At 37.5% G+C, this 23,684-nt stretch overlaps 1 protein-coding gene across 1 annotated transcript in view; it reads left to right on the forward strand.

Moving 5' to 3' along the window:
- The window catches only part of LOC104572228 (titin), a 232,197-nt gene that overhangs the window by 153,027 nt on the left and 55,486 nt on the right, over positions 1–23,684 (forward strand). The window contains exons 213-256 of the mRNA XM_088526952.1: positions 87–383; positions 480–666; positions 1,300–1,415; positions 1,519–1,818; positions 2,108–2,407; positions 2,494–2,599; positions 3,736–3,932; positions 4,041–4,346; positions 4,446–4,724; positions 5,165–5,464; positions 5,564–5,866; positions 5,961–6,335; positions 6,433–6,735; positions 7,246–7,545; positions 7,642–7,938; positions 8,041–8,325; positions 8,417–8,710; positions 9,116–9,415; positions 9,518–9,826; positions 9,917–10,107; positions 10,394–10,823; positions 11,356–11,664; positions 12,079–12,227; positions 12,324–12,356; positions 12,454–12,583; positions 12,678–12,977; positions 13,065–13,382; positions 13,470–13,766; positions 13,871–14,170; positions 14,853–15,167; positions 15,264–15,412; positions 15,704–15,854; positions 15,954–16,235; positions 16,334–16,636; positions 16,719–17,021; positions 17,139–17,420; positions 17,789–18,088; positions 18,174–18,476; positions 18,578–18,886; positions 18,964–19,245; positions 19,486–19,785; positions 19,900–20,193; positions 20,296–23,262; positions 23,362–23,682. Coding sequence (XP_088383078.1) covers positions 87–383; positions 480–666; positions 1,300–1,415; positions 1,519–1,818; positions 2,108–2,407; positions 2,494–2,599; positions 3,736–3,932; positions 4,041–4,346; positions 4,446–4,724; positions 5,165–5,464; positions 5,564–5,866; positions 5,961–6,335; positions 6,433–6,735; positions 7,246–7,545; positions 7,642–7,938; positions 8,041–8,325; positions 8,417–8,710; positions 9,116–9,415; positions 9,518–9,826; positions 9,917–10,107; positions 10,394–10,823; positions 11,356–11,664; positions 12,079–12,227; positions 12,324–12,356; positions 12,454–12,583; positions 12,678–12,977; positions 13,065–13,382; positions 13,470–13,766; positions 13,871–14,170; positions 14,853–15,167; positions 15,264–15,412; positions 15,704–15,854; positions 15,954–16,235; positions 16,334–16,636; positions 16,719–17,021; positions 17,139–17,420; positions 17,789–18,088; positions 18,174–18,476; positions 18,578–18,886; positions 18,964–19,245; positions 19,486–19,785; positions 19,900–20,193; positions 20,296–23,262; positions 23,362–23,682 — 14,472 coding nt within the window. The remainder of the gene's footprint in view (positions 1–86; positions 384–479; positions 667–1,299; positions 1,416–1,518; positions 1,819–2,107; positions 2,408–2,493; positions 2,600–3,735; positions 3,933–4,040; positions 4,347–4,445; positions 4,725–5,164; positions 5,465–5,563; positions 5,867–5,960; positions 6,336–6,432; positions 6,736–7,245; positions 7,546–7,641; positions 7,939–8,040; positions 8,326–8,416; positions 8,711–9,115; positions 9,416–9,517; positions 9,827–9,916; positions 10,108–10,393; positions 10,824–11,355; positions 11,665–12,078; positions 12,228–12,323; positions 12,357–12,453; positions 12,584–12,677; positions 12,978–13,064; positions 13,383–13,469; positions 13,767–13,870; positions 14,171–14,852; positions 15,168–15,263; positions 15,413–15,703; positions 15,855–15,953; positions 16,236–16,333; positions 16,637–16,718; positions 17,022–17,138; positions 17,421–17,788; positions 18,089–18,173; positions 18,477–18,577; positions 18,887–18,963; positions 19,246–19,485; positions 19,786–19,899; positions 20,194–20,295; positions 23,263–23,361; positions 23,683–23,684) is intronic.

Below are 23,684 nucleotides of genomic sequence, written 5' to 3' on the forward strand. Positions count from 1 at the left end.
GGATTTTACTTTGTCTAATAAAAACATCAGCAAGTAGCAAAGTGTGGAAACAGAAAAGATTAATGTTTATATTTTCTTCTCTACAGATAAACCTGGTCCACCAGCTGCATTTGATGTGTCAGAAATTACAAATGAATCCTGCCTTCTGACATGGAATCCTCCCCGAGATGATGGTGGTTCTAAAATTACCAATTATGTCCTGGAGAAAAGAGCTACAGACAGTGAAATATGGCACAAGCTGTCCTCAACTGTTAAGGACACAAAATTCAGAGCTACCAATTTAACTCCTCATAAAGAATATGTGTTCCGAGTCAGTGCTGAGAACATGTATGGTGTTGGGGAGCCAGCAGAGTGTAACCCTATCATTGCTAAATATTCCTTTGGTTAGTGCATTAAATTCATGTTAAATTATGAAAATATGTTAACCAAAAAAATACATATATGTGATGGTATTTTTTTTAATTTATTAATTTATACAGATCCACCAGGCCCTCCAACAGGTCTTAAGCCTACAGAGGTCACTAAAGATTCAGTGACCCTAACATGGAATGAACCAGATGAAGATGGTGGCAGCCCCATCACTGGCTACTGGATTGAAAGATATGATCCTGAGCAGGATAAGTGGATAAAATGCAATAAAATGCCAGTGAAAGATACAACATTCAAGTAAGGCTATAGTCAATGTAGTCTGAAATAGGTAACAGAGATGTAAGAATGTAACAATAATTTTTTTTAACAAGTTTGACATAGTTCTTGTTCTTTCTTTCCTTGCTTCCATAAGTTTAGATTCAACTAGTGTCAGCTGACATACTCTTTATCTAATAATTAGTTTTATATAAGAATATCTTCCTAGAATACTGAATCATCTTCTTTTTTTTTAAAAAAAAAGAATAATTGCTTAACAATTTCTATGGTTTGTATTTAATTGTTTTCTGTGATTACTCACAAGACATTCTAAAAGAGTAAATACAGCCATTTCGTGCATCTATTTGCCAAAACCCTTCCTAATTTTTCTACTGGTACTGTATTTTTCTACTGATATTGTATTGAATGACAACCACGGGTTATGCAAAAATGTATGATGGCTTTGAAATCGTTGATATCTGCTTGACATCATACCTTTTTACTGTTGACAATATATGCCTAATCTGAACAATCACATTTTCATACTTGATTACCACTACCTTAGGCATTTTCTCATTTTCTAAGCAAATTATAGTACAAAGAGTAGAGGAGACAATTTTTTAAGCATGAGTAAATAAGTGGATTTGGTTTAATCAAATTAACTTTTAATTTCAGAGTTAAAGGTCTCACAAACAAGAAGAAGTACAAGTTCCGTGTCTTGGCAGAGAATCTAGCAGGACCTGGAAAGCCAAGCAAGGAAACAGAGCCAATCTTAGTGAAAGACCCAATTGGTACAATAAATACTTTTTTTTTTTCATGGATTAATTTAACAACTACAAAAAATAATTATTTCTTTATTTTCATTGATCTAATTATTATCTGATGTCTGTCTAGATCCACCATGGCCTCCTGGAAAGCCAACTGTGAAAGATGTTGGCAAGACATCATTATTCTTGAACTGGACAAAGCCAGAACATGATGGAGGGGCAAAGATTGAATCTTATGTCATTGAATTATTAAAGACTGGAACAGATGAGTGGGTCAGAGTGGCTGAAGGAGTTCCCACAACTGAACATTTTCTCAAAGGGCTTATGGAGAAACAAGAATATTCATTCCGTGTAAGAGCTGTGAACAAAGCTGGGGAGAGTGAGCCCAGTGAACCCAGTGACCCTGTGCTGTGCAAGGAGAGGCTTTGTGAGTAGTGTCTCGTAATATGCTGTTACTGCAATTTCACTGTCTCTGTACTTAGAGATAAAATTACCTACCTATAGGTATATATTTACCTATAGGTAGGTACCTATAATTACCTACCTCAGAGATTACCAAGTAAATGCCTGTAGGGTTATTAAATATTAAAGTATACTATTTTAGCTATGAAAATAACAAATTTTAATAGTTTATGTATTGCATGATTCCCTGTCCTTTAAACATATTTGAGGGAGGAATAGGCTAACCTGTTTATACCTTTGTTGCTATTTTACAGATCCTCCTTCACCCCCTCGGTGGCTTGAGGTTATTAATATTACGAAAAACACAGCAGATCTTAAATGGACAGTACCAGAAAAAGACGGGGGTTCCCCAATTACCAACTACATTGTTGAAAAGAGAGATGTAAGACGGAAAGGCTGGCAGACAGTTGATACAACAGTGAAAGACATCAAATACACAGTTAGCCCACTGACTGAAGGCTCTTTGTATGTGTTCCGTGTGGCTGCTGAAAATGCCATTGGACAGAGTGACTATTGTGAAGTTGAAGATTCGGTGCTTGCTAAAGATACTTTCAGTAAGTTCCAGACTTGCTTGCTGTGAGTTCTGTAGAAACCACTCGATGGATTCCATTTCTGCTAACTTAATATTGTCTCTTTTTAGCAACCCCCGGCCCTCCATATGCTCTTACAATAGTTGAAGTAACAAAACGTCATGTTGATTTGAAATGGGAGCCCCCTAAGAATGATGGTGGCAGACCAATTCAGAGGTAAGATCATGAAGGTTTCTATAATATTTCCTGTAAATGAAAAGGTTTTCAAACCATTTGAAAATTAAATCAACATGTTGTAAGTGAAAAAGAAGTGCATGGGATATAAAACACAAACCATATGGTCACATTGTTAAGGTTTTGATATCAAAAAAATATAATTATTTATATTTATAATTATATAAATTTATATAAATATAAATTTATATATATTTATAATTTTTTATTATTATTTATATGATATGTAATATTATATAAATATAAATTATAATCTGCATAGCCAAGGAATGCCTATAACCATCCTCTAAATGTCATCGAAATAAATGAGATAAAATGATATTGTACACAAAGCCCAATTGCCTTTAATGCAGACACTTGGCCCCATTTACCAAATAGTACTGTACATTTTCTTTCTGCCTCAGTTTGTTCATTCAATCTGCATACAATCAGCTACAATGGAGCGTCCTCTTTTCTGTTACTCTCTTCTTCATTATGCTTATCAAACAGACTATTTTTTACCTTTGTGTTTTCTTTTAAATTCTCCTTTTCTGTGATTTTTCAAGTATTTCAACTCTGAAATTTACCCAAAATTTCTTCTGCCTCCTTGATTCCAAGCTACATTTCTACTCTTTATGTTTTCACTCTTTTTCTCCTTGCCCAATACAGTAAGCTTGTCCTAAACAAACTGGTACCTGCAGAGATCTGCCTCAAGCAACACCCTAAACCACTTAATTCCCATTACTTTCCCATAGCCAATTATAGATGGAATTTTGAAGGCTAATTTTGATATGCTTGGTACACTTTACTGTTGAGATCCAAACCAGCAAGGATACAGATATAGCTTAGATGCCCTTTCCTTCACTTCTGCAGTTCTCCAAAGCTTGAGAATAAAGCAGAGGTTCAGGAACGGGCTCTTGAAATTAAGTTGGTCAGTAATATCAGCCCCATTACATCCAAGAATCAGCAGAACTATGTAGCTGATGCATGAAGATAAGTTTACTGAGTTTGTTGCTCCTTTCTCTCTTTATTTTTTCATTGACTCCATTGTTCTGATCTCTTTCAGCCTATTTTATTTATAATGAAATCTGATGTGTTCATATTTCAAGTGTCTAATCATGTTTTCCGCTATTTATCAGATATGTTATTGAAAAGAAAGAAAAACTAGCCACCCGCTGGGTAAAAGCTGGCAAGACACCTGGTCCAGACTGCCATTTCAGAGTGACTGATGTCATTGAAGGTATAGATGTACAGTTCCAGGTTCGTGCAGAAAATGAAGCCGGCTGTGGTCATCCAAGTGAACCAACTGACCTCATTCATATTGAAGATCCAACAAGTAAGTAGTAATGTAATTTAAAGTATGCTAATTATGGAAGCAGTGTACTCTATAGCACAGATATTCTGGAGAAAAAAAAATTAACACAATCCAATTCCATTTTTGTAGGCCCTCCTTCACCTCCTCAGGATCTACATGTCACAGATGCAGGTCGAAAGCACATTTGCATTGCATGGAAACCACCAGAGAAGAATGGTGGCAGTCCTATTATTGGGTACAATGTTGAGATGTGTGAAGCAGGAACAGAAAAATGGATGCGCATCAATTCTCGTCCAATAAAAGATCTAAAATGCAAAGTCGAAGAAGGTGTTGTTCCGGACAAAGAGTACGTGCTGAGAGTCAGAGCTGTCAATGCTGTTGGAGCTAGTGAGCCATCAGATATCTCAGAAAAAGTTGTTGCTAAAGACCCGGACTGTAAGTAAAGGTTTACTTTTCAGATATGTGTAACAGATAAGTGACGAAAGACTATGAGTGTTTGTTAACTTTCTAATAATAATATACTTGCTTTCATAGGTAATCCAACCATTGATCTTGAGACTCGTGACATTGTTGTTGTTAAAGGACAAAAACTAAGTATCCCTGTACCCTTCAGAGCTGTTCCATCCCCGACAGTAACATGGCACAAAGATGGCAAAGAGCTTAAAGCTGGTGACAGAATAACAATGAAGAGTGACTACACCTCTGCATTACTTGAAGTCATAGACAGTGTCCATGCTGACGCTGGTGTTTACACTATCACACTGGAGAACAAGCTGGCAACCACAACTGGCTCAGTCAATGTCAAAGTCATAGGTAACTAGACTTCCTCCGGTTCGGAAGAGATGCTTATCTCCTTAGCTCCCTAGTTGATAGAAAAAAGGCCTAGAAGCATTTGTTTTCTACAATGCGGAGGAATTGCTTCAACTCAAATACCATGCACTTTGCCATAAATGGATTCAATATCGCAAAATCCAAAGCAATAACCACCTTATCTCAGAGAGACCTACCTTTGGCTCAAAACCCAACTATTCAGTATAGTAAAGTATATAAATATAAACAATCCTGCAATAATTTTTAATATTTATCATCTTTATGAACACAAATTAATATGTTTACTCTGTAGTCAATATTTGTGATTTTGGTCTGCTTTCTGCAAAGTGAAGAAATGCAATGTAACAACATATTTGTACGAGGTTTCCATCTATTTTGGTTCTTATTGCATTAACACATTTACTTATAATTGTTTAAAACAGGTCCACCTGGACAGTGTAAAGACATTAAGGCAAGTGATGTAACTAAGAATTCATGCAAGGTAACATGGGAACCTCCAGACTTTGATGGTGGTACTCCTATTCTGCATTATGTTCTGGAGCGGAGAGAAGCAGGCCGCAGAACATATATCCCAGTTATGTCTGGTGAAAACAAGCTTTCCTGGCAAGTCAAGGATCTTATTCCCAACTGTGAATATTACTTCCGTGTTAAAGCTGTCAATAAGATTGGAGGAGGTGAATACCTTGAACTGAGAAACCCAATCATTGCAGAAGATCCAAAACGTAAGTTTTTACTAGTAAATGATCTAGCAGGTTGATTTTTAACTAAATGTTTCATAGTTTCTTTTCTCACACGATCTCTTCTTTCTTACTGTTTCACAGAGCCTCCAGATCCTCCTGTTGACCTAGAGGTCCATAATCCAACATCAAAATCAGTAACACTTACATGGAAACCACCGCTGTTTGATGGTGGAAGCAAGATTATGGGCTATATAATAGAAAAGCTTACTAAGGACAAGGAGAGGTGGGAGAGGTGCAATGACTATCTCGTACCTCTATTAACCTATCCAGTGAAAGGCCTTGAAGAAGGAAAGGAATACCAGTTCCGTGTTCGTGCTGAGAATGCCGCTGGCATCAGCGAGCCTTCTCGTATTACTCCTTTTGTGAAAGCTGTGGATCCTATTGGTAAGATTTGCTTATTTATTTGTTTTTTGTAGTCATTAGCCTCAAACATTGGGGAAGATTCTACACTCCGTTTTCACTCTGTTTTATTACATAGAGGCTCCAAAAGTCTTCCTTGCTGCAAACCTACAGTCTGGCCTTGAAGTGAAGCGAGGTGATGAGATCATACTTGAGGCCCATATTTCAGGGTCACCTTATCCATCTATCACTTGGCTAAGGAACGATGAAATCATCAGACCTGAAGAAATCAAAAAGAGAGTTGCAAAGTATACTAGAAAGAAGAAGGGTGAAGTGGAAGAAGAGGAACCTTTTCAGCTTTCGCTGCCAGAACGTATGAGTATTGACAATCACAAAGAAGGAGAGTCTATATTATCAATTCGTGACTCTATCAGAGCTGACCATGGCACATTTACAATTAAAGTGGAAAATGATCATGGTGTTGCAAAGGCTTCCTGTGAAGTCAATGTGTTAGGTATGTAGTGAATGTCCTCATAAACATCTTCCAGTTCAGAGCATTGGATAAGAAGTGCCAAAAAAAGTGTTCATTATTTTTGCTTGCTTTATAACAGATACACCTGGTCCTCCAATCAACTTTGTTTTTGAAGATGTGAGGAAAAATTCTGTCAACTGCAAGTGGGAGCCTCCCCTTGATGATGGTGGAAGCGAAATCCTGAACTATGTGCTGGAAAAGAAAGACAACACAAAAGCTGAAATGGGCTGGGTCACTGTCAACTCAACGCTCAGGCATTGCACATTCCATGTGACAAAACTGATTGAAGGAAAAGAATACCTCTTCCGTGTATTTGCAGAAAATAGAGTTGGGGCAGGACCACCATGTGTTTCAAAACCAATGACAGCAAAAGATCCTTTCTGTAAGTTTTGTGTTAATTTTGGATTTCGAGTCATTCAGAAAATGGCTTTAAAATTACACACACTCTTAGAACACTCAGCTACATCCAGCTGAATATTTCTATGGAGAAGCTTGAGCAATGTAATTATTATCTGTTGCATGTTTTGGATCATTGAGAGAAAGGGAATTATTAATTCTGTATTTTAATAATACATAGATACATAATAATACATAAATAACTGTCACTGTTGTAAACCTTTGCCCTTGGAAAAGCAACTTCTAAATCCTAAAATTCTGTATTTGGTAAACTGGTATTCTTCCCAAAAAGAGAACAACATCAAGCTTAATTGATTACTAATTATTCTTAGTAGTCAAAGTTAGTAAGAAAGAGATTGATGAATTTAAGAGTGACTTTAAATTCGCTATTTCTCATATCTTTGTTCTCTCTTATCTTGCTAAGATAGATAAAATTAAACTTCATCTCTGAATATGACAATATTAATGGCAAAAATATCTTTTTTTTTTTCTTCAGCTCCACCAGATCCACCTAATAAACCCGACGTGGAAGATGTTACCAGCAACAGTATGTTGGTTAAATGGAATGAACCAAAAGACAATGGCAGCCCTATCTTAGGATATTGGATTGAAAAACGTGAAATTAACAGCACTCATTGGGCTCGGGTCAACAGAAACCTTTTGAATGCTCTGGAAATCAAAGTTGAAGGACTTTTGGAAGGCTTAACCTATATATTTAGAGTATGCGCTGAAAATGCAGCTGGTCCTGGTAAATTTAGTCCACCATCAGATCCAAAAACTGCACAGGACCCAATAAGTAAGTACTTTAAGAAAAGTTAGTAGCAGCAAAGAGATAACAGAATAGGATTAATAGCCTTTGATTTACTTTTTTTTTTTTTTTTTTTTTTTTAAGTGCCACCTGGTCCGCCCATTCCCAGGGTTGCTGATACAAGCTCAACTGCTATTGAGTTAGAATGGGAACCCCCTGCATATAATGGTGGTGGAGATATCACTGGTTATCATGTATACAAGCAACTGGTGGGGGTGAAAGAATGGTCACGTTGCACAGAGAAACCTCTTAAGGTTCGGCAGTACACTGTAAAGGAAGTCAGAGAAGGTGCAGACTATAAACTTCGAGTCACCGCGCTTAATGCAGCTGGAGAAGGACCACCTGGTGAAACAGAACCCGTAACAGTTGCAGAACCTCAAGGTACTGTAATTGCATCATTTTCAAGAAATTTTAAGAAATGTCCAGCAAGGTGTACCTGAAGCTCTCTCTTGAACTAATGGGCTGCTTTACTTTCTTCTGCAGAACCTCCCACAGTTGAGCTGGATGTTTCTGTCAAAGCAGGCATTCAGATCATGGCTGGGCAAACTCTCAGAATTCCTGCTACCGTGACTGGGCGTCCTACTCCCACTATTACATGGACTTTGGAGGATGGTGAAATAGATAAAGATCGAGTTGTTATTGAAAATGTTGGCACAAAATCTGAGCTAACCATTAAGAATGCATTGCGAAAAGACCATGGAAGATATGTAATTACTGCTACCAATAGTAGCGGTTCCAAATCTGCAGGAACCAGAGTAGAAGTGTTTGGTAAGAAATACATTCTCTGAAATCGACTGAAGTTTAATTTGGTGAAATAAAGATTGGCATTTATCATACTGGTCTTGTTTTGTTTTCACAGATGTCCCTGGGCCGGTGCTCGACCTAAAGCCAGTGGTCACAAACAGAAAAATGTGTTTGCTTAACTGGTCTGATCCAGAAGATGATGGAGGCAGTGATATCACAGGCTTCCTTGTTGAAAGAAAAGATGCCAAAATGCATACATGGAGATTGGCTATAGACACAGAAAGATCTAAATGTGATATTACCGGTCTAGTTGAGGGGCAAGAGTATAAATTCCGTGTTAGTGCCAAGAATAAGTTTGGAACTGGTCCAGCTGTGGAAATAGGACCCATTCTTGCCGTTGATCCATTAGGTAAAATAACTAACTTTGTAGTGTTTTATTATTTAAATCTATAGAGATATAAGTTATGTATATAGATATACTCAGTTATTCCAGTAATGCCATGGGGATTATTTTCAGTGTAATTTGTGTTTACTTTCCTACATTCCTACTATGCACTTGCTTTTAAGAAATTTAATACTTAAGTCAGAGCTCTAAAATACTATGACTCTTTATTTAAAAATGTACTGCTGAAATACTTGTTACCTTCTTACCTACATACAAGAGAAAATTTTTGCTAGCCATAACAATAATCAAATATTTTGCATACAAAAGATAGGGCTTTAAGAAGTCAGAGCTAGTAAAACTACTGTATTCATATGATTAAAAAATCTCTAGTATATAATCTTTTTCATTGTGATTTATCTGTGTTAATAGGTCCTCCAACAGCACCTGAGAGGTTCATGTACACAGAGAGGACAAAGTCAACCATTACACTTGACTGGAAGCCTCCACGTAGTGATGGTGGCAGTCCTGTCCAAGGATACATTGTCGAGAAAAGGAGACACGATTCAAAAGACTATGAAAGAGTTAACAAAAGGCTCTGCCCAACCACATCTCTTCTTGTTGAAAATCTTGATGAACTTCACATGTATGAATTCCGTGTGAAAGCTGTTAATGAGATTGGAGAGAGTGAGCCATCACTGCCCCTCAATGTAGTTATACAAGATGATGAAGGTATATACTCTATAAAGAAATCCATACCAACATCTCTGAAAGATTATAAGGCATTTTTTTTATCCACTCCATTTTCACACTGTAAATTTTCCTGTTTTTCAGTACCTCCAACTGTCACATTGCGCCTGGCTGTGAGGGGAGATACAATCAAAGTAAAGGCAGGAGAACCAGTTAATATTCCTGCGGAAGTGACAGGTCTGCCAATGCCAAAGATTGAATGGGACAAGAACGAAACTTTAATTGATCAAACATCCAGTGCCCTTAAGATAACCAAGGAAGAAATGTCCAGAAGTGAGGCAAAGACTGAGCTTATCCTGCCTGCAGCAGTGAGAGATGATAAAGGCACTTACACCGTGAGAGCTTCCAATCGTCTTGGCATGGCCTTTCGCAATGTGCATGTTGAAGTGTATGGTAAGGACACAACCTTTTAATTAAATGTCAGCTAATAAAATGCTTTTGCCATTTTCTTAATGTGATTCTATGTTCTATGCTTTTACATAGATCGTCCTTCGCCACCAAGAAACCTTGCAGTTTCTGATATTAAAGCTGAATCATGCTATTTAACGTGGGATGCTCCTCTTGATAATGGTGGTAGCGAAATTACCCATTATATTATTGACAAACGTGATGCTAGTAGGAAGAAATCGGAGTGGGAAGAAGTCTCCACAAGTGTTATTGAGAGAAGATTTGGGGTAATTTATGAAATATCTTTATTATATATTTCAGAATTCATTTAAAAAATAAACAGTAGTACATATGTAATGAAAACTCCTGTTAGCTATCTGATCTGAACTCATGCTCCATCTGAGTCCAGAATTACTGGATATATGTTGCCCATACATGTATGTGTATTTTCCTGAACTGTCAAAAAAAAAATGTGTTTAGCTTTTCCATTTTACAGAATGATTTGAATATCAACTTATTCAAATAAGTTTATCACAAAAGCAGCCAGATAGTGATTGAAATCTTATTTTTCAGGCATGGAATCTCACAACAAATGAAAAATACCAATTTAGAGTCCGGGCTGTAAACAAATATGGAATAAGTGATGAGTGCCTCTCAGAAAAAGTCACTATTAAGGATCCTTATGGCCTCCCTGGACCTCCTGGAAAGCCAAAAGTTTTAGATCGTACTAGATCATCAATGCGGGTGACTTGGGAGCCTCCTCTGCACAATGGTGGAGCTCCAATCACTGGCTACTGGCTAGAGAAAAGAGAAGTGGGAGGTGTCTATTGGTCACGTGTTAATAGAGCTCCAGTAACAAAACCATCAGTGAAAGGTCTAGAGTTTAATGTTCTTCGTTTGGCTGAAGGCGTTGAATACCAGTTCAGAGTTATGGCTGAAAATGTTGCTGGAATTGGCCCTCCCAGTGAACCATCAGACCCTGCTTTGGCAGCAGATCCCATATGTAAGTATATAGTTTATATGGCTGTCTTTAAGGGCTATTTTGCATCATGCTGGACTAGAACCACAGCATGCTACTACAATATGTATTAAATTCAGTGCAACTAATCCAATGCTTTATGTTTACATTAAGCTAAAAATGTTGTTGGTTGCTTTCTTTATTTGCTATTTTTCACTTTTTTTTAAGGTAATTAGATGTGATTTAAATTTTTTACCCTCTTTTATGCAAATTCTGGGTGCAGCAATGGATATGTTGCTGAATAAAATTATTTAAACTCAAAATCTGATTTTCAAAGTATTATTTTTCATTACTGTTAAAATATTAGAGTTCAGGCTTTATGCATTGTATCTTAAGTACGCCTATATATGTAATTACTATGCAAATTAAATATATTTGACTACATTTGAATAATTAGTATTGTTTACTCTAGATGTGATAGAAAAAAAACTCAAAATACTTGCATTCTTGTAGAAGCTATTCAGAAAAATACAACCACTAACTCTAAGCTAATTTTTGCTTACTTTTGTTTTACAAGTTGTGCCTGATCCACCATCTTGCCCAGAAGTCAAAGACAAAACTAAATCAACTGTAGCTCTTGCATGGAAGCCTCCACAAAAGGATGGTGGCAGTCCAATAAAGGGATATATTGTTGAAATGCAAGAAGAAGGTACTACGGACTGGAAGAAGGTGAATGAAGGAGACAAACTCTTTCCTACATGTGAATGTGTTGTTCCCAATTTGAAAGAACTCAGAAAATACCGATTTAGAGTGAAAGCTGTAAATGCTGCTGGAGAGTCAGAACCAAGTCCTGCAACATCTGAAATACCTGTCCAAGATATTCTAGGTAAGAGTTACTGGAATTAAGTTAGGTATTTGTATTGAAATACCACCTATTGCTGTAAATCTTCACACAGAATGTCAATCAGGCTCAAGTCAAAAACAATCAAGTAATTATGCAAAAATACAACAAAGATTGATACATATTTTGGAAAGCAACATGATGACCATCGCCAGAGCATAATCAATTAAAAAACTGATGAGTACCTATAACCATACTGAGCATATTCTATGTGTTCTGTGAAGAAATTACAGCAAGAAAGTCACTTTATTTCTATGCTTCCCAGCTTCTGTTTTGGTGCACTCAACCTGTTCTTACATAATTAAGTTTTCTGAATGCCTGACTGGGGTTCTAGCTCAGTACTGGCAGAAATTTGTTTTCAGCAGTTCTAAAAAATTATCTATTAACATATTTTTGCAGAGGAACCAGAAATCTTTCTTGACATTGGAGCACAGGATTTTCTCTCTTGTCGTGCTGGCACAACAATAAAAATCCCAGCTGTTATCAAGGGTCGTCCAGTTCCAAAAACATTTTGGGAATTTGAAGGAAAAGCAAAGACAACAGCAAAGGTTAATAAAAGAAAAATCTCGGTTTTTTTCTTTATCTATTTCTAGGTTTTTAAGTATATTCCCTCTATATTTACTTTCTTTCCTTTTATTCAATAGGAGGGAGGTCATACTATACCAGAAGCAGCTCAGGTAAAAAAGAAAAAAAAAAAAAAAAAGTATTGTTATTTTTTCGTGTGTAAATATTTAAAGTTGATCTGTATCTTCTCTATCTTCCTATAACGCGCAGGTGGAAGCAACTGATACGCGTTCAGTGATTACCATCCCTGAGTGCAACAGAAGTCATTCTGGACGATACAGCATTACAGCAAAGAACAAAGCAGGACAAAAAACTGTTCACATCAGAGTCAATGTCCTTGGTATGACTCACACATATTGAAGTGTTCAAATAAGAATTATTATTCTTATCTTTCTGTATATTTATGTAAATTTTATTTTATTGTGCTCTAACAGATGTTCCAGGTCCACCAAAGGACCTGAAAGTAAGTGATATCACAAGAGGAAGTTGCAAACTTTCTTGGAAGATGCCAGATGATGATGGTGGAGATAGAATCAGAGGGTATGTTATAGAAAAAAGAACAATTGATGGGAAAGCCTGGACAAAAGTCAATGCAGACTGTGGAAGCACTTCCTTTGTTGTACCTGATCTAATATCTGGCCAAGAATATTTCTTCCGGGTACGTGCAGAAAACCGTTTTGGTGTTGGCCCTCCTGCAGAAACTATCCAACGGACAACAGCCAGGGATCCCATCCGTAAGTAAGATAAAACTGACTTGATTCCTTCAAAACAAGATAGTGCCGTTCACTGGGTTTATTCACATTTCTTTTTCCTTTATAAAGATCCTCCTGATCCACCTATTAAACTGAAGATTGGCCTTGTAACCAAGAACACTGTGAGCTTAACATGGAAACCACCGAAGAATGATGGCGGAGCTCCTGTTACACATTATAATGTTGAATGTCTCCATTGGGATCGCACTGGAGAGGTGAAAGAGGCTTGGAAGCAATGCAACAGACGTGATGTGGAGGAAACAAAGTTTACTGTTGAGGATCTTCTAGAAGGTGGAGAGTATGAATTCAGGGTCAAAGCTGTAAATATAGCAGGCCCTAGCAGGCCATCAGCCACTGTTGGTCCACTTGTTGTCAAAGACCAGACATGTGAGTACTGACTGATACAAGTAAATACAAATTCATTTTACATCTATGAAGCATTTTTAATGTTTTTTTTTCAACATTTCTTTGTAGGTCCACCATCTATTGAACTCAAAGAATTTATGGAGGTTGAAGAAGGAACCGATGTTAACATTGTGGCCAAGGTAAAGGGTGTGCCGTTCCCCACATTAACATGGCTGAAAGCTTCTCCAAAGAAACCAGATGACAAAACCCCAGTGCAGTATGATCAACATGTCAACAAGCTCATCAGTGAAGATACTTGCACTCTGTTGATTCAGCAGTCACGCAGAAGTGATACAGGGTTGTTTACTATAACTGCAGTAAATAATCTGGGAACTGCTTCCAAGGAGATGAGACTAAATGTTCTGGGTAGATATCAAGAACTTTTATATGTTACATATATAGATTACATTCATGTGTTAATTTATTTTAATTGCACTTGAATTAATTCTTTCTAAAAACTTAACTTTTAGGTCGTCCTGGACCTCCAGTGGGACCTATTAAATTTGAATCCATCTTGGCTGATCAAATGACAATATCATGGCTTCCTCCACTAGATGATGGTGGTTCTAAAATTACAAACTATGTAATTGAGAAAAAAGAAGCAAATAGGAGGACGTGGGTACCCGTTACTAATGAACCTAAGGAATGCATCTTCACTGTTCCCAAGCTGATGGAAGGTCATGAATATGTGTTCCGCATTATGGCACAAAATAAATTTGGTATTGGAGAACCTTTGGACAGTGAACCAGAAACAGCAAGAAATCTTTTCAGTAAGTAGAAATATTCTTTCAGGTTATGTAAGCTTTTTTTCATACTTCATACTTTTCATACATGTTAACATACATCTGTTAAATACACTTACTGCTTTTTTTTCTTCACTTCAATAAATATTCTAGAATATCTTGAAGAATTTTAGCATTAGTAGTTTGTTCTTTTAAGCATTTAGAGTGCTTAAAACATTTTTCTCTCTTGGTTATAAATTAAAATATAATCTCCAGCTTTTTATGGTTGGAACATATAGATAGGAATTATTCTGGTAAGATGTGGCTCATTATGCTATATCTGAGACATTATTGATTTTGTAGTTCTGGAGGAGTCATTCTGGAACATGACAAGGGAAATTAAATGCTTTTTTTTTTTTTTTTTTTTTTTAATTTGGAATAAGTCTGGAAAGAGAAAATCATTCCTAAAAGATGGAAGGTTAGTCTGGGCACTGAAAAAAGGTACTGATTCAGGAAGGAAGGAAAAATTAATTCTTGACAATTGTTGTTTAAGATATATATTGCAGAGGAGGAGGTATAGCTAGGTGAAAGAGGGAAGGAATTGCATGCAGATGGCTGATCACCTTATCAAACAGTGGTCAAGTGGCTCCGTAGTACTGTTTTGTATGTTAGCTGTCTCCACTTTCCTTTGGCATTTTTACAAGCGTGTGTAATTTTTTTTTCCTCCTAGCTGTTCCTGGGCCATGTGACAAGCCAACAGTGAGCAGTATAACACGTGACTCTATGACTGTAAACTGGGAAGAACCAGAACATGATGGTGGCTCCCCTGTAACTGGTTACTGGTTGGAGCGTAAAGAAACTACTGGAAAGAGATGGACCAGGGTCAACCGTGATCCTATCAAACCTATGACATTAGGTGTTTCATACAAAGTTACAGGTCTTATCGAAGGCTCTGAATATCAATTCCGTGTATCAGCTATTAATGCAGCTGGTGTTGGTCCACCAAGCATGCCATCGGATCCAGCAATTGCCAGAGATCCTATTGGTAAATATCTTAGGTCGCTAATTTCGAATTTGAAAATGTTCTAATGAAAACACAGAACATATTGTTATGCTCTAATGATGTGATGATATTTTCCAGCCCCACCTGGCCCTCCTATTCCAAAGGTTACTGATTGGACAAAGTCTTCTGTAGACTTGGAGTGGACTCCACCACTAAAGGATGGCGGTTCCAGGATCACTGGCTACATTGTTGAGTATAAAGAGGAAGGAAAGGAAGAATGGGAAAGGGTAGGTTGAATACTATAACAGAATCTGGATTTCTTTTTTCTGTGTCTTTGTCTAAAGAAAAGAGTAAATCTTCAGAAGAGTAGCTTCTATGCCCCTATCCTGTATTTCTTTACACTGTCCCTAAAATTCTCTATATGGACTAGATCCTCCTATGCTTAAGAGCATTGTGTGCTTGTAAATGTATCTGATCTAAGATTTGTTCCAAATATCACAAAGAAATTAATCATAGCTTGATGTTGCCTGAAGTTATAATGTTTTTAAAATTTTATGTTTTTATAATATTATTCCCAGGTGAAAGATAAAGAAATTAGAGGAACCAAGTTTGTTGTGACAGGATTAAAGGAAGGATGTTTCTACAAATTTAGAGTGAGAGCAGTGAATGCTGCCGGCATAGGAGAGCCTGGAGAATGCACAGACATTATTGAAATGAAGGATAGAATTGGTATTTGTTATTTACATTTACATTTTTATTATTTCTAAGTCAAATTAGAAAAAAAAAGAAGAAGGAAATTCATTGCAATATTTTGTTTTCCTCTCATAGTGGCTCCTGATATTAACTTGGATGCAAGTGTCCGGGACAGAATTGTCGTTCATGCTGGAGGAGTAATTCGGATCATAGCATATGTCTCTGGAAAACCAGCTCCAACAGTCACTTGGAGTAGGGATGACAGAGCTTTACCAGAAGAAGCTAAAATTGAAGAAACAGCTATCAGCTCTTCTTTGGTCATAAAGAATTGTAAACGGAGCCAGCAAGGCATATACACTCTTCTTGCTAAAAATGCAGGTGGAGAAAGGAAGAAGGCTATTATTGTTGATGTGCTAGGTAAAGAGTAACTTCAGTGCTTGCGAACAAATAGACTTTTATAACATTCAGTATGTATACTTAAACATTTCATTTCTTCATTTCTTCATTTCTTTTAGATGTGCCAGGTCCTGTTGGCATGCCGTTTCTTACTGAGAACCTAACGAATGACTCTTGCAAATTGTCATGGTTTACTCCAGAAGATGATGGTGGTTCTCCTATTACCAACTATATAATTGAAAAACGTGAATCTGACCACAGAGCTTGGACTCCAGTAACCTATACAGTTACAAGACAGAACGCTACTGTTCAGGGACTCACTGAAGGAAAAGCCTACTTTTTCCGAATTGCAGCTGAGAATATAATTGGCATGGGTCCATTCACTGAGACACCAAAGGAGCTTGTCATCAGAGATCCAATAAGTAAGTATTATTTGGGGGATGGATTATTGTGAGATCAGATGAATATGCACTTGCTATATATATATGTATTTTTTTTTCACAGCTGTTCCTGACCGTCCAGAAGACCTGGAGGTGAAAGCAGTTACCAAGAACTCTGTTACATTGACGTGGAACCCTCCAAAATATAATGGAGGCTCAGATATCACCATGTATGTTCTAGAAAGCCGTCTCATTGGAAAAGAGAAATTCCACAGAGTTACAAAGGAGAAAATGCTTGATAGGAAATACACAGTAGAAGGCTTGAAAGAGGGTGACACCTTTGAGTATCGTGTGAGTGCTTGCAATATTGTGGGGCAAGGCAAGCCATCATTTTGCACAAAACCAATCACATGCAAGGATGAAATTGGTATGTATTTCTTTCGGATTTATTTTGAAAATAAAGACATATGAAGTGATTTCTTATTTTTTCGTACTACTCTTGCTGACATTTTGGGACATTGCACTTTTTAATTTGATCTTTCAGCTCCTCCGACACTTGACCTGGACTTTAGAGACAAGCTTATTGTTCGGGTTGGTGAAGCTTTCAGCCTGACTGGACGTTATTCAGGCAAGCCTGCACCAAAGGTTACTTGGCTAAGGGATGATATTGTTTTGAAAGAAGATGACCGTACAAAGATCAAGACAACTCCTGCAACTCTTTGCTTGGGAATACTGAAATCTGTCCGTGAAGACTCAGGCAAATATTGTGTTACTGTAGAGAACAGCACAGGATCTAGAAAAGGATATTGTCAAGTTAATGTTGTTGGTAGGTTTTATTGATTTATTTTATTTTTTATTATTATTATTCATGTTTGTTTTTAATAGAGATTAGCATTCATTGAGTTATATAAAATGTAAAAATTAAAATGTGTTCTATATAACAATATTTTGATTTACTCCCCTCTTTGTTATGCTAAAATAGTATTTATCGATACTCAGTACTTACAACTTCACTTATTCATTATGAATAATTTAATGTTTTCACATTCAGAGAATGTCAACACAGTGTAGAAAATGTTAATCACCAGAATTGCTATAAGCTATGCTTCTAATTGCATTATATATTTACTGTATTGACATATGTCATTTGACGCTCATATAAAAGCATGCATTTCTTTCTTTTTCCTTTAATAGATCGTCCATCACCCCCAATAGGCCCTGTTATATTTGATGAAGTTCATAAAGATCATATGGTAGTTTCCTGGAAACCTCCACTAGATGATGGAGGCAGTGAAATTACAAATTACATTATTGAGAAGAAGGACACACACAGGGATCTGTGGATGCCAGTTACATCTGCTACAGTTAAGACAACATGCAAAATTCCTAAGCTGCTTGAAGGAAGAGAATATCAAGTTCGAATTTATGCTGAAAATCTTTACGGCATAAGTGATCCTCTCATCTCTGATGAGATGAAAGCCAAGGACCGTTTCAGTATGTCATTTCTTCTCCTATTTTACTTTGATAACTTAATCTTTCCTATATATGTTATTGTTATGAACTCATTATTTTTTTTCAGGTGTTCCTGATGCACCTGAGCAACCAATCATTAAGGATGTTACCAAAGACTCTGCTGTGGTGGTTTGGAACAAACCATATGATGGAGGCAAGCCAATAACAACCTATATTGTAGAAAAGAAGGAAACAATGGCAACTAGATGGGTCAGAGTTACCAAAGATCCGATTTTCCCCAGTACTCAGTTCAAAGTGCCTGACCTTCTTGAAGGCTGTGAATATGAATTCCGTGTTTCAGCAGAAAACGAAATTGGTGTTGGTGATCCTAGTCCACCATCAAAGCCAATTTTTGCTAGAGATCCAATTGGTAAAGTATTACATTTTCTCATTCAAATTTTAATGTACTCTTCATTTCAGTTACAAAACAATTTTAATGGTTGGTTTCTTTTTTTTTTTCATTTTTTAAAGCTAAGCCAAGCCCACCTATTAATCCAGAGGCAGTAGATAAAACAAAAAATTCAGTTGATTTGTCTTGGCACCCACCACGCCATGATGGTAATGGCAAGATAATCGGCTATCTTGTTGAGTATCAGAAAGTTGGAGACGAAGACTGGAAAAAGGCCAATCTAACAGCAGATTCTTGTCCTGAAACAAACTTTAAAGTCACTGGTCTTACTGAGGGTTTGACATACAAATTCAGGGTCAAGGCAGTCAACGCAGCAGGTGAATCAGAACCAGCCTATGTTCCTGATCCAGTGGAAGTAAAAGACAGACTTGGTGAGTAAAATCATATAAGTTTACTGAAGAGATTTTTTTAAAAATATATTTTTAACAATCTGTAATTTTGATTCCAGAACCTCCTGAGCTGATACTTGATGCTAATATGGCTCGAGAACAGCATGTAAAAGCTGGAGATACCCTGAGACTCAGTGCTGTGATTAAAGGTGTTCCATTCCCAAAAGTTTCTTGGAAGAAAGAAGATCATGAGGTCTCACCCAAAGCTGATATTGAGGTTACAGGAGTTGGCAGTAAGCTTGAAATTCGTAACACTGTCCATGAAGATGGTGGAGTTTACTCTCTGACTGTTGAAAATCCAGCTGGTTCCAAGACCGTTTCAGTAAAAGTTGTCGTCTTAGGTAATCTTTCTGGTGTTCTTTCTCTACTGCGTGTTTTTTATAATTTGATTAAAGATTAAGAAAAAAAAAGATTGCCTGGAAAATATTAATAAGCAGAGATATAGGAAATCACAAAATACCCAGGCTATGTAGAAAATGGTCTAAAAATGATAAGAAATACATTAATTCTCTTGAAGATTAGTTTTGTAAAATACAATTTTGTTTTCAAATATCTAATAGATTTTTTTTTGACAATATTAGATACGCCTGGTCCACCCAGAAATCTGCAAATCAGTGAAGTTAGAAGTGATTCTTGCTACATCACTTGGAAGGAACCAGAAGATGATGGTGGTTCTGTCATTACCAACTATGTGGTGGAAAGAAAAGATGTAGCATCTGCACAGTGGCTACCCATTTCATCATCCTCCAAGAAACGGAGTCACATGGCTAAATATCTGATGGAAGGCACTCAGTATCTCTTCCGAGTTGCAGCTGAGAATCAGTTTGGTAGAGGTCCATATGTTGAAACTATCAAGCCAATTAAAGCTATAGATCCACTACGTAAGTTCAGTTATATGATTTGTTTTGTTGATCTGTTGGTAAACATGTGCTTATGGTACTCTGATACCATGGACAGGACATCTTAGAAACCACTTTGTTTTTATATTTTAAAAGATCCTCCAGGGCCACCAAAAAATCTACATCATGTAGATGTTGACAAGACTGAAGTTTCCCTTGTTTGGAATCGACCAGATCGCGATGGTGGTGCTGAGATAACTGGATATTTGGTGGAATATCAGGAAGATGGTGCAGAGGAGTGGACTAAGTTCCAGACAGTCCCTATGCTTGACTGCGTTGTTACAGGCCTGGAAAAAGGAAAGATTTACAAATTCCGTGTGAAAGCTCAGAATATTGTTGGTCTTAGTCTTCCAGATACAACTATACCAATAGAGTGTCAAGAAAAACTAGGTAACTTCTAGTTTCTTGTATTGATTCACTGATTCTTTCTCTCTTTAAGTAGTCCTCTTGAAATGCATATGGTAATATGTATGTATTTTTCTGTAATTTCAGTGCCTCCATCTGTGGAACTGGATGTGAAGTTGATTGAAGGTCTTGTTGTTAAAGCTGGTAGCACAGTAAGACTTCCTGCAATTATGAGAGGTGTTCCAGTTCCCACTGCAAAATGGGTTACTGATGACACTGAAATTAAAAGTGAAGGCAGACATAAGGTTGAAACTGACAATTATTCAACTGTACTTACCATCAAAGACTGCATAAGAAAAGATACGGGAGAGTATCTACTCACAGTATCTAACGCAGCTGGCAGCAAAACCGTTGCTCTGCATCTTACAGTTTTGGATGTTCCTGGTCCGCCTACTGGTCCAATTAATATCCTTGAAGTCACACCGGAGCATATGGTTATTTCTTGGCGCCCTCCGAAAGATGATGGTGGAAGTCCTATAATAAACTATATTGTTGAGAAGCGTCAATCAAAGAAAGAAACCTGGGGAGTGGTTAGCTCAGGAACAAGTCACACAAAAATTAAGATTCCACGACTGCAGAAAGGCTGTGAATATATTTTCCGTGTTCGAGCAGAAAATAAGATAGGCATTGGTGCACCCCTTGATTCAGAACCAACAGTTGCTAAATATATGTTTGATCCACCATCCCCACCTGGCAAACCAACAGTTTATGATATTACAGAAAATGCTGCAACAGTGTCTTGGACCCTACCAATATCTGATGGCGGAACACCAATAACTGGTTATATAGTTGAACGTCGGGAAGCATCTGGTAAATGGGTTCGTGTCAATAAGACACCGGTACTTGATATGAAATACAGAGTCACTGGTCTCTTTGAAGGCAACACCTATGAATTCAGAGTTTTAGCAGAAAACATGGTGGGCTTAAGCAAACCATCTCCAAGCTCTGATCCAATAAAAGCATCACGTCCTATCACTCCTCCTGGACCACCTATTAATCCAAAATTAAAAGACAAAACCAAGGAAACGGCTGATCTTGTGTGGACAAAGCCCTTCAAAGATGGTGGCAGCCCGATTCTGGGATACGTTGTGGAATGTCAGAAAACTGGAACTACCCAATGGAATAGGATTAATAAAGATGAACTCATTAGACAGTGTGCCTTTAGAGTACCTGGGTTAATAGAAGGCAATGAATATAAATTCCGAATTAAAGCTGTCAACATTGTGGGAGAGGGAGAACCAAGAGAACTGGCAGAAACTGTACTTGCAAAGGATATTCTCTCTCCTCCAGAAATAAGCCTAGATGTGACCTGTCGAGACATAATCACTGTAAGAGTAGGCCAAACAATTCATATTACTGGGAAAGTAAAAGGCAGGCCGGATCCTGACATAACATGGTCTAAGGATGGCAAAGTACTAGTCCAAGAAAAGCATATTCAAATAGTTCATGATCTACCTAATGTTGAACTACAAGTGAAAGAAGCCAAAAGATCTGATCATGGCAAGTATATAATAGCAGCAAAGAACAGCTGTGGACATGCTCAAGCTTTTGCCATTGTTAATGTACTTGATAGACCTGGACCATGTCAGAACCTGAAAATAAGCTATGTCACAAAAGATTCTTGTATGATCGCATGGGAGAACCCAGTGGATAATGGTGGCTCAGAAATTACAAATTACATAGTAGAGTACCGGCAACCAAACCAGAGAGGATGGTCAATTGTCTCCTCTGATATCACAAAACGATTAGTAAAGGCAAATCTTATAGAGAACCGTGAATACTTCTTCAGAGTTTGTGCAGAAAACAAAATAGGTCCAGGTCCTTGCATTGAGACAAAGACTCCCATTCTTGCCATCAATCCTATTGACAAGCCTGGAGAGCCAGAAAATCTTCACATTGCAGACAAAGGAAAGACATTTGTATATCTGAAATGGAGAAGACCAGATTATGATGGTGGAAGCCCTAATCTAAGTTACCATGTTGAAAGAAAACTGAAAGATGCAGATGAATGGGAAAGAGTGCATAAAGGCAGTATTAAGGAAACACACTACATGGTAGATAAGTGTGTTGAAAATAAAATCTATCAATTCCGAGTTCAAACCAAGAATGAGGCAGGAGAAAGCGACTGGGTAAGAACTGCTGAAGTTGTTGTAAAAGAAGACCTGCAGAAACCAGTGCTAGACTTGAAGTTAAGTGGGGTGCTGACTGTAAAAGCAGGTGACACAATTAGAATTGAAGCTGGACTTAGAGGGAAACCACAGCCCGAAGTTGTATGGACAAAAGACAAAGATGCCACAGATCTAACCAGATCTCCAAGAGTCAAAATTGAAACAACTTCGGACGCATCTAAATTTATTCTCACAAAATCGAAACGTAGTGATGGTGGGAAATACGTGATTACTGCAACTAATACTGCTGGTAGTTTTGTAGCATATGCTACTGTTATTGTTTTGGATAAGCCAGGTCCTGTAAGAAACTTGAAAGTTACTGACATTTCAAGTGATAGGTGTACTGTTACTTGGGACCCTCCTGAAGATGACGGTGGTTGTGAAATACAGAACTACATCCTAGAAAAATGTGAAAGCAAACGTATGGTTTGGTCTACATACTCTTCTTCTGTCCTAACAAACTATGCAAATGTGACACGCCTCATCGAAGGTAATGAATATATATTCAGAGTCCGTGCAGAGAATAAAATGGGTACTGGTCCACCAACAGAAACACATCCAATCATTGCAAAAACTAAATATGACAGACCTGGACGCCCCGACCCTCCAGAGGTCACTAGAGTTAGTAAAGAAGAGATGACTGTAGTTTGGAATCCACCAGAATATGATGGTGGCAAATCAATTACAGGATACATTTTAGAGAAGAAAGAGAAACGATCACTGAGATGGGTTCCTGTTACTAAGACTGCAATCCCAGAGAGACGCAAGAAGGTTACAAATCTCATCCCTGGCCATGAATATCAATTCCGTGTAAGTGCTGAAAATGAAGTTGGACTTGGAGAACCAAGCTTGCCTTCAAGACCTGTAATAGCAAAGGACCCAATAGGTACCATACTACAGTATTTTACTGTATTTTTCTCACTGTTAACAAATTGTTTAATTGCTCAAATGTATCCTTATCTGTAACTTTTATTGTGTTTTTTAGAACCACCTGGTCCTCCCACAAACCTGAGGGTGGTTGATAGCACAAAGAGTTCCATTACCCTTGGCTGGGGAAAACCAGTGTATGATGGTGGTGCTCCAATTATTGGATATGTTGTGGAAATTAGACCAAAGGTTGAGGGTGCTGATCCTGAAGCTGGATGGAAACGATGCAATGTTGCTGCACAAGTTATTCATACAGAATTTACAGCCACCAGCCTGGATGAGAAGCAATTATATGAGTTCAGAGTTTCTGCACAAAATCAGGTTGGCCTTGGCCGTCCAGCTGAACTGAAAGAAGCTGTGTCTCCTAAAGAAATACTTGGT

The sequence above is a fragment of the Tinamus guttatus genome, unplaced genomic scaffold (assembly GCF_059628265.1).
Source record: "Tinamus guttatus ecotype Peru unplaced genomic scaffold, ASM5962826v1 Tinamus_guttatus_pri_ptg000260l, whole genome shotgun sequence".
Taxonomy (NCBI): domain Eukaryota; kingdom Metazoa; phylum Chordata; class Aves; order Tinamiformes; family Tinamidae; genus Tinamus; species Tinamus guttatus.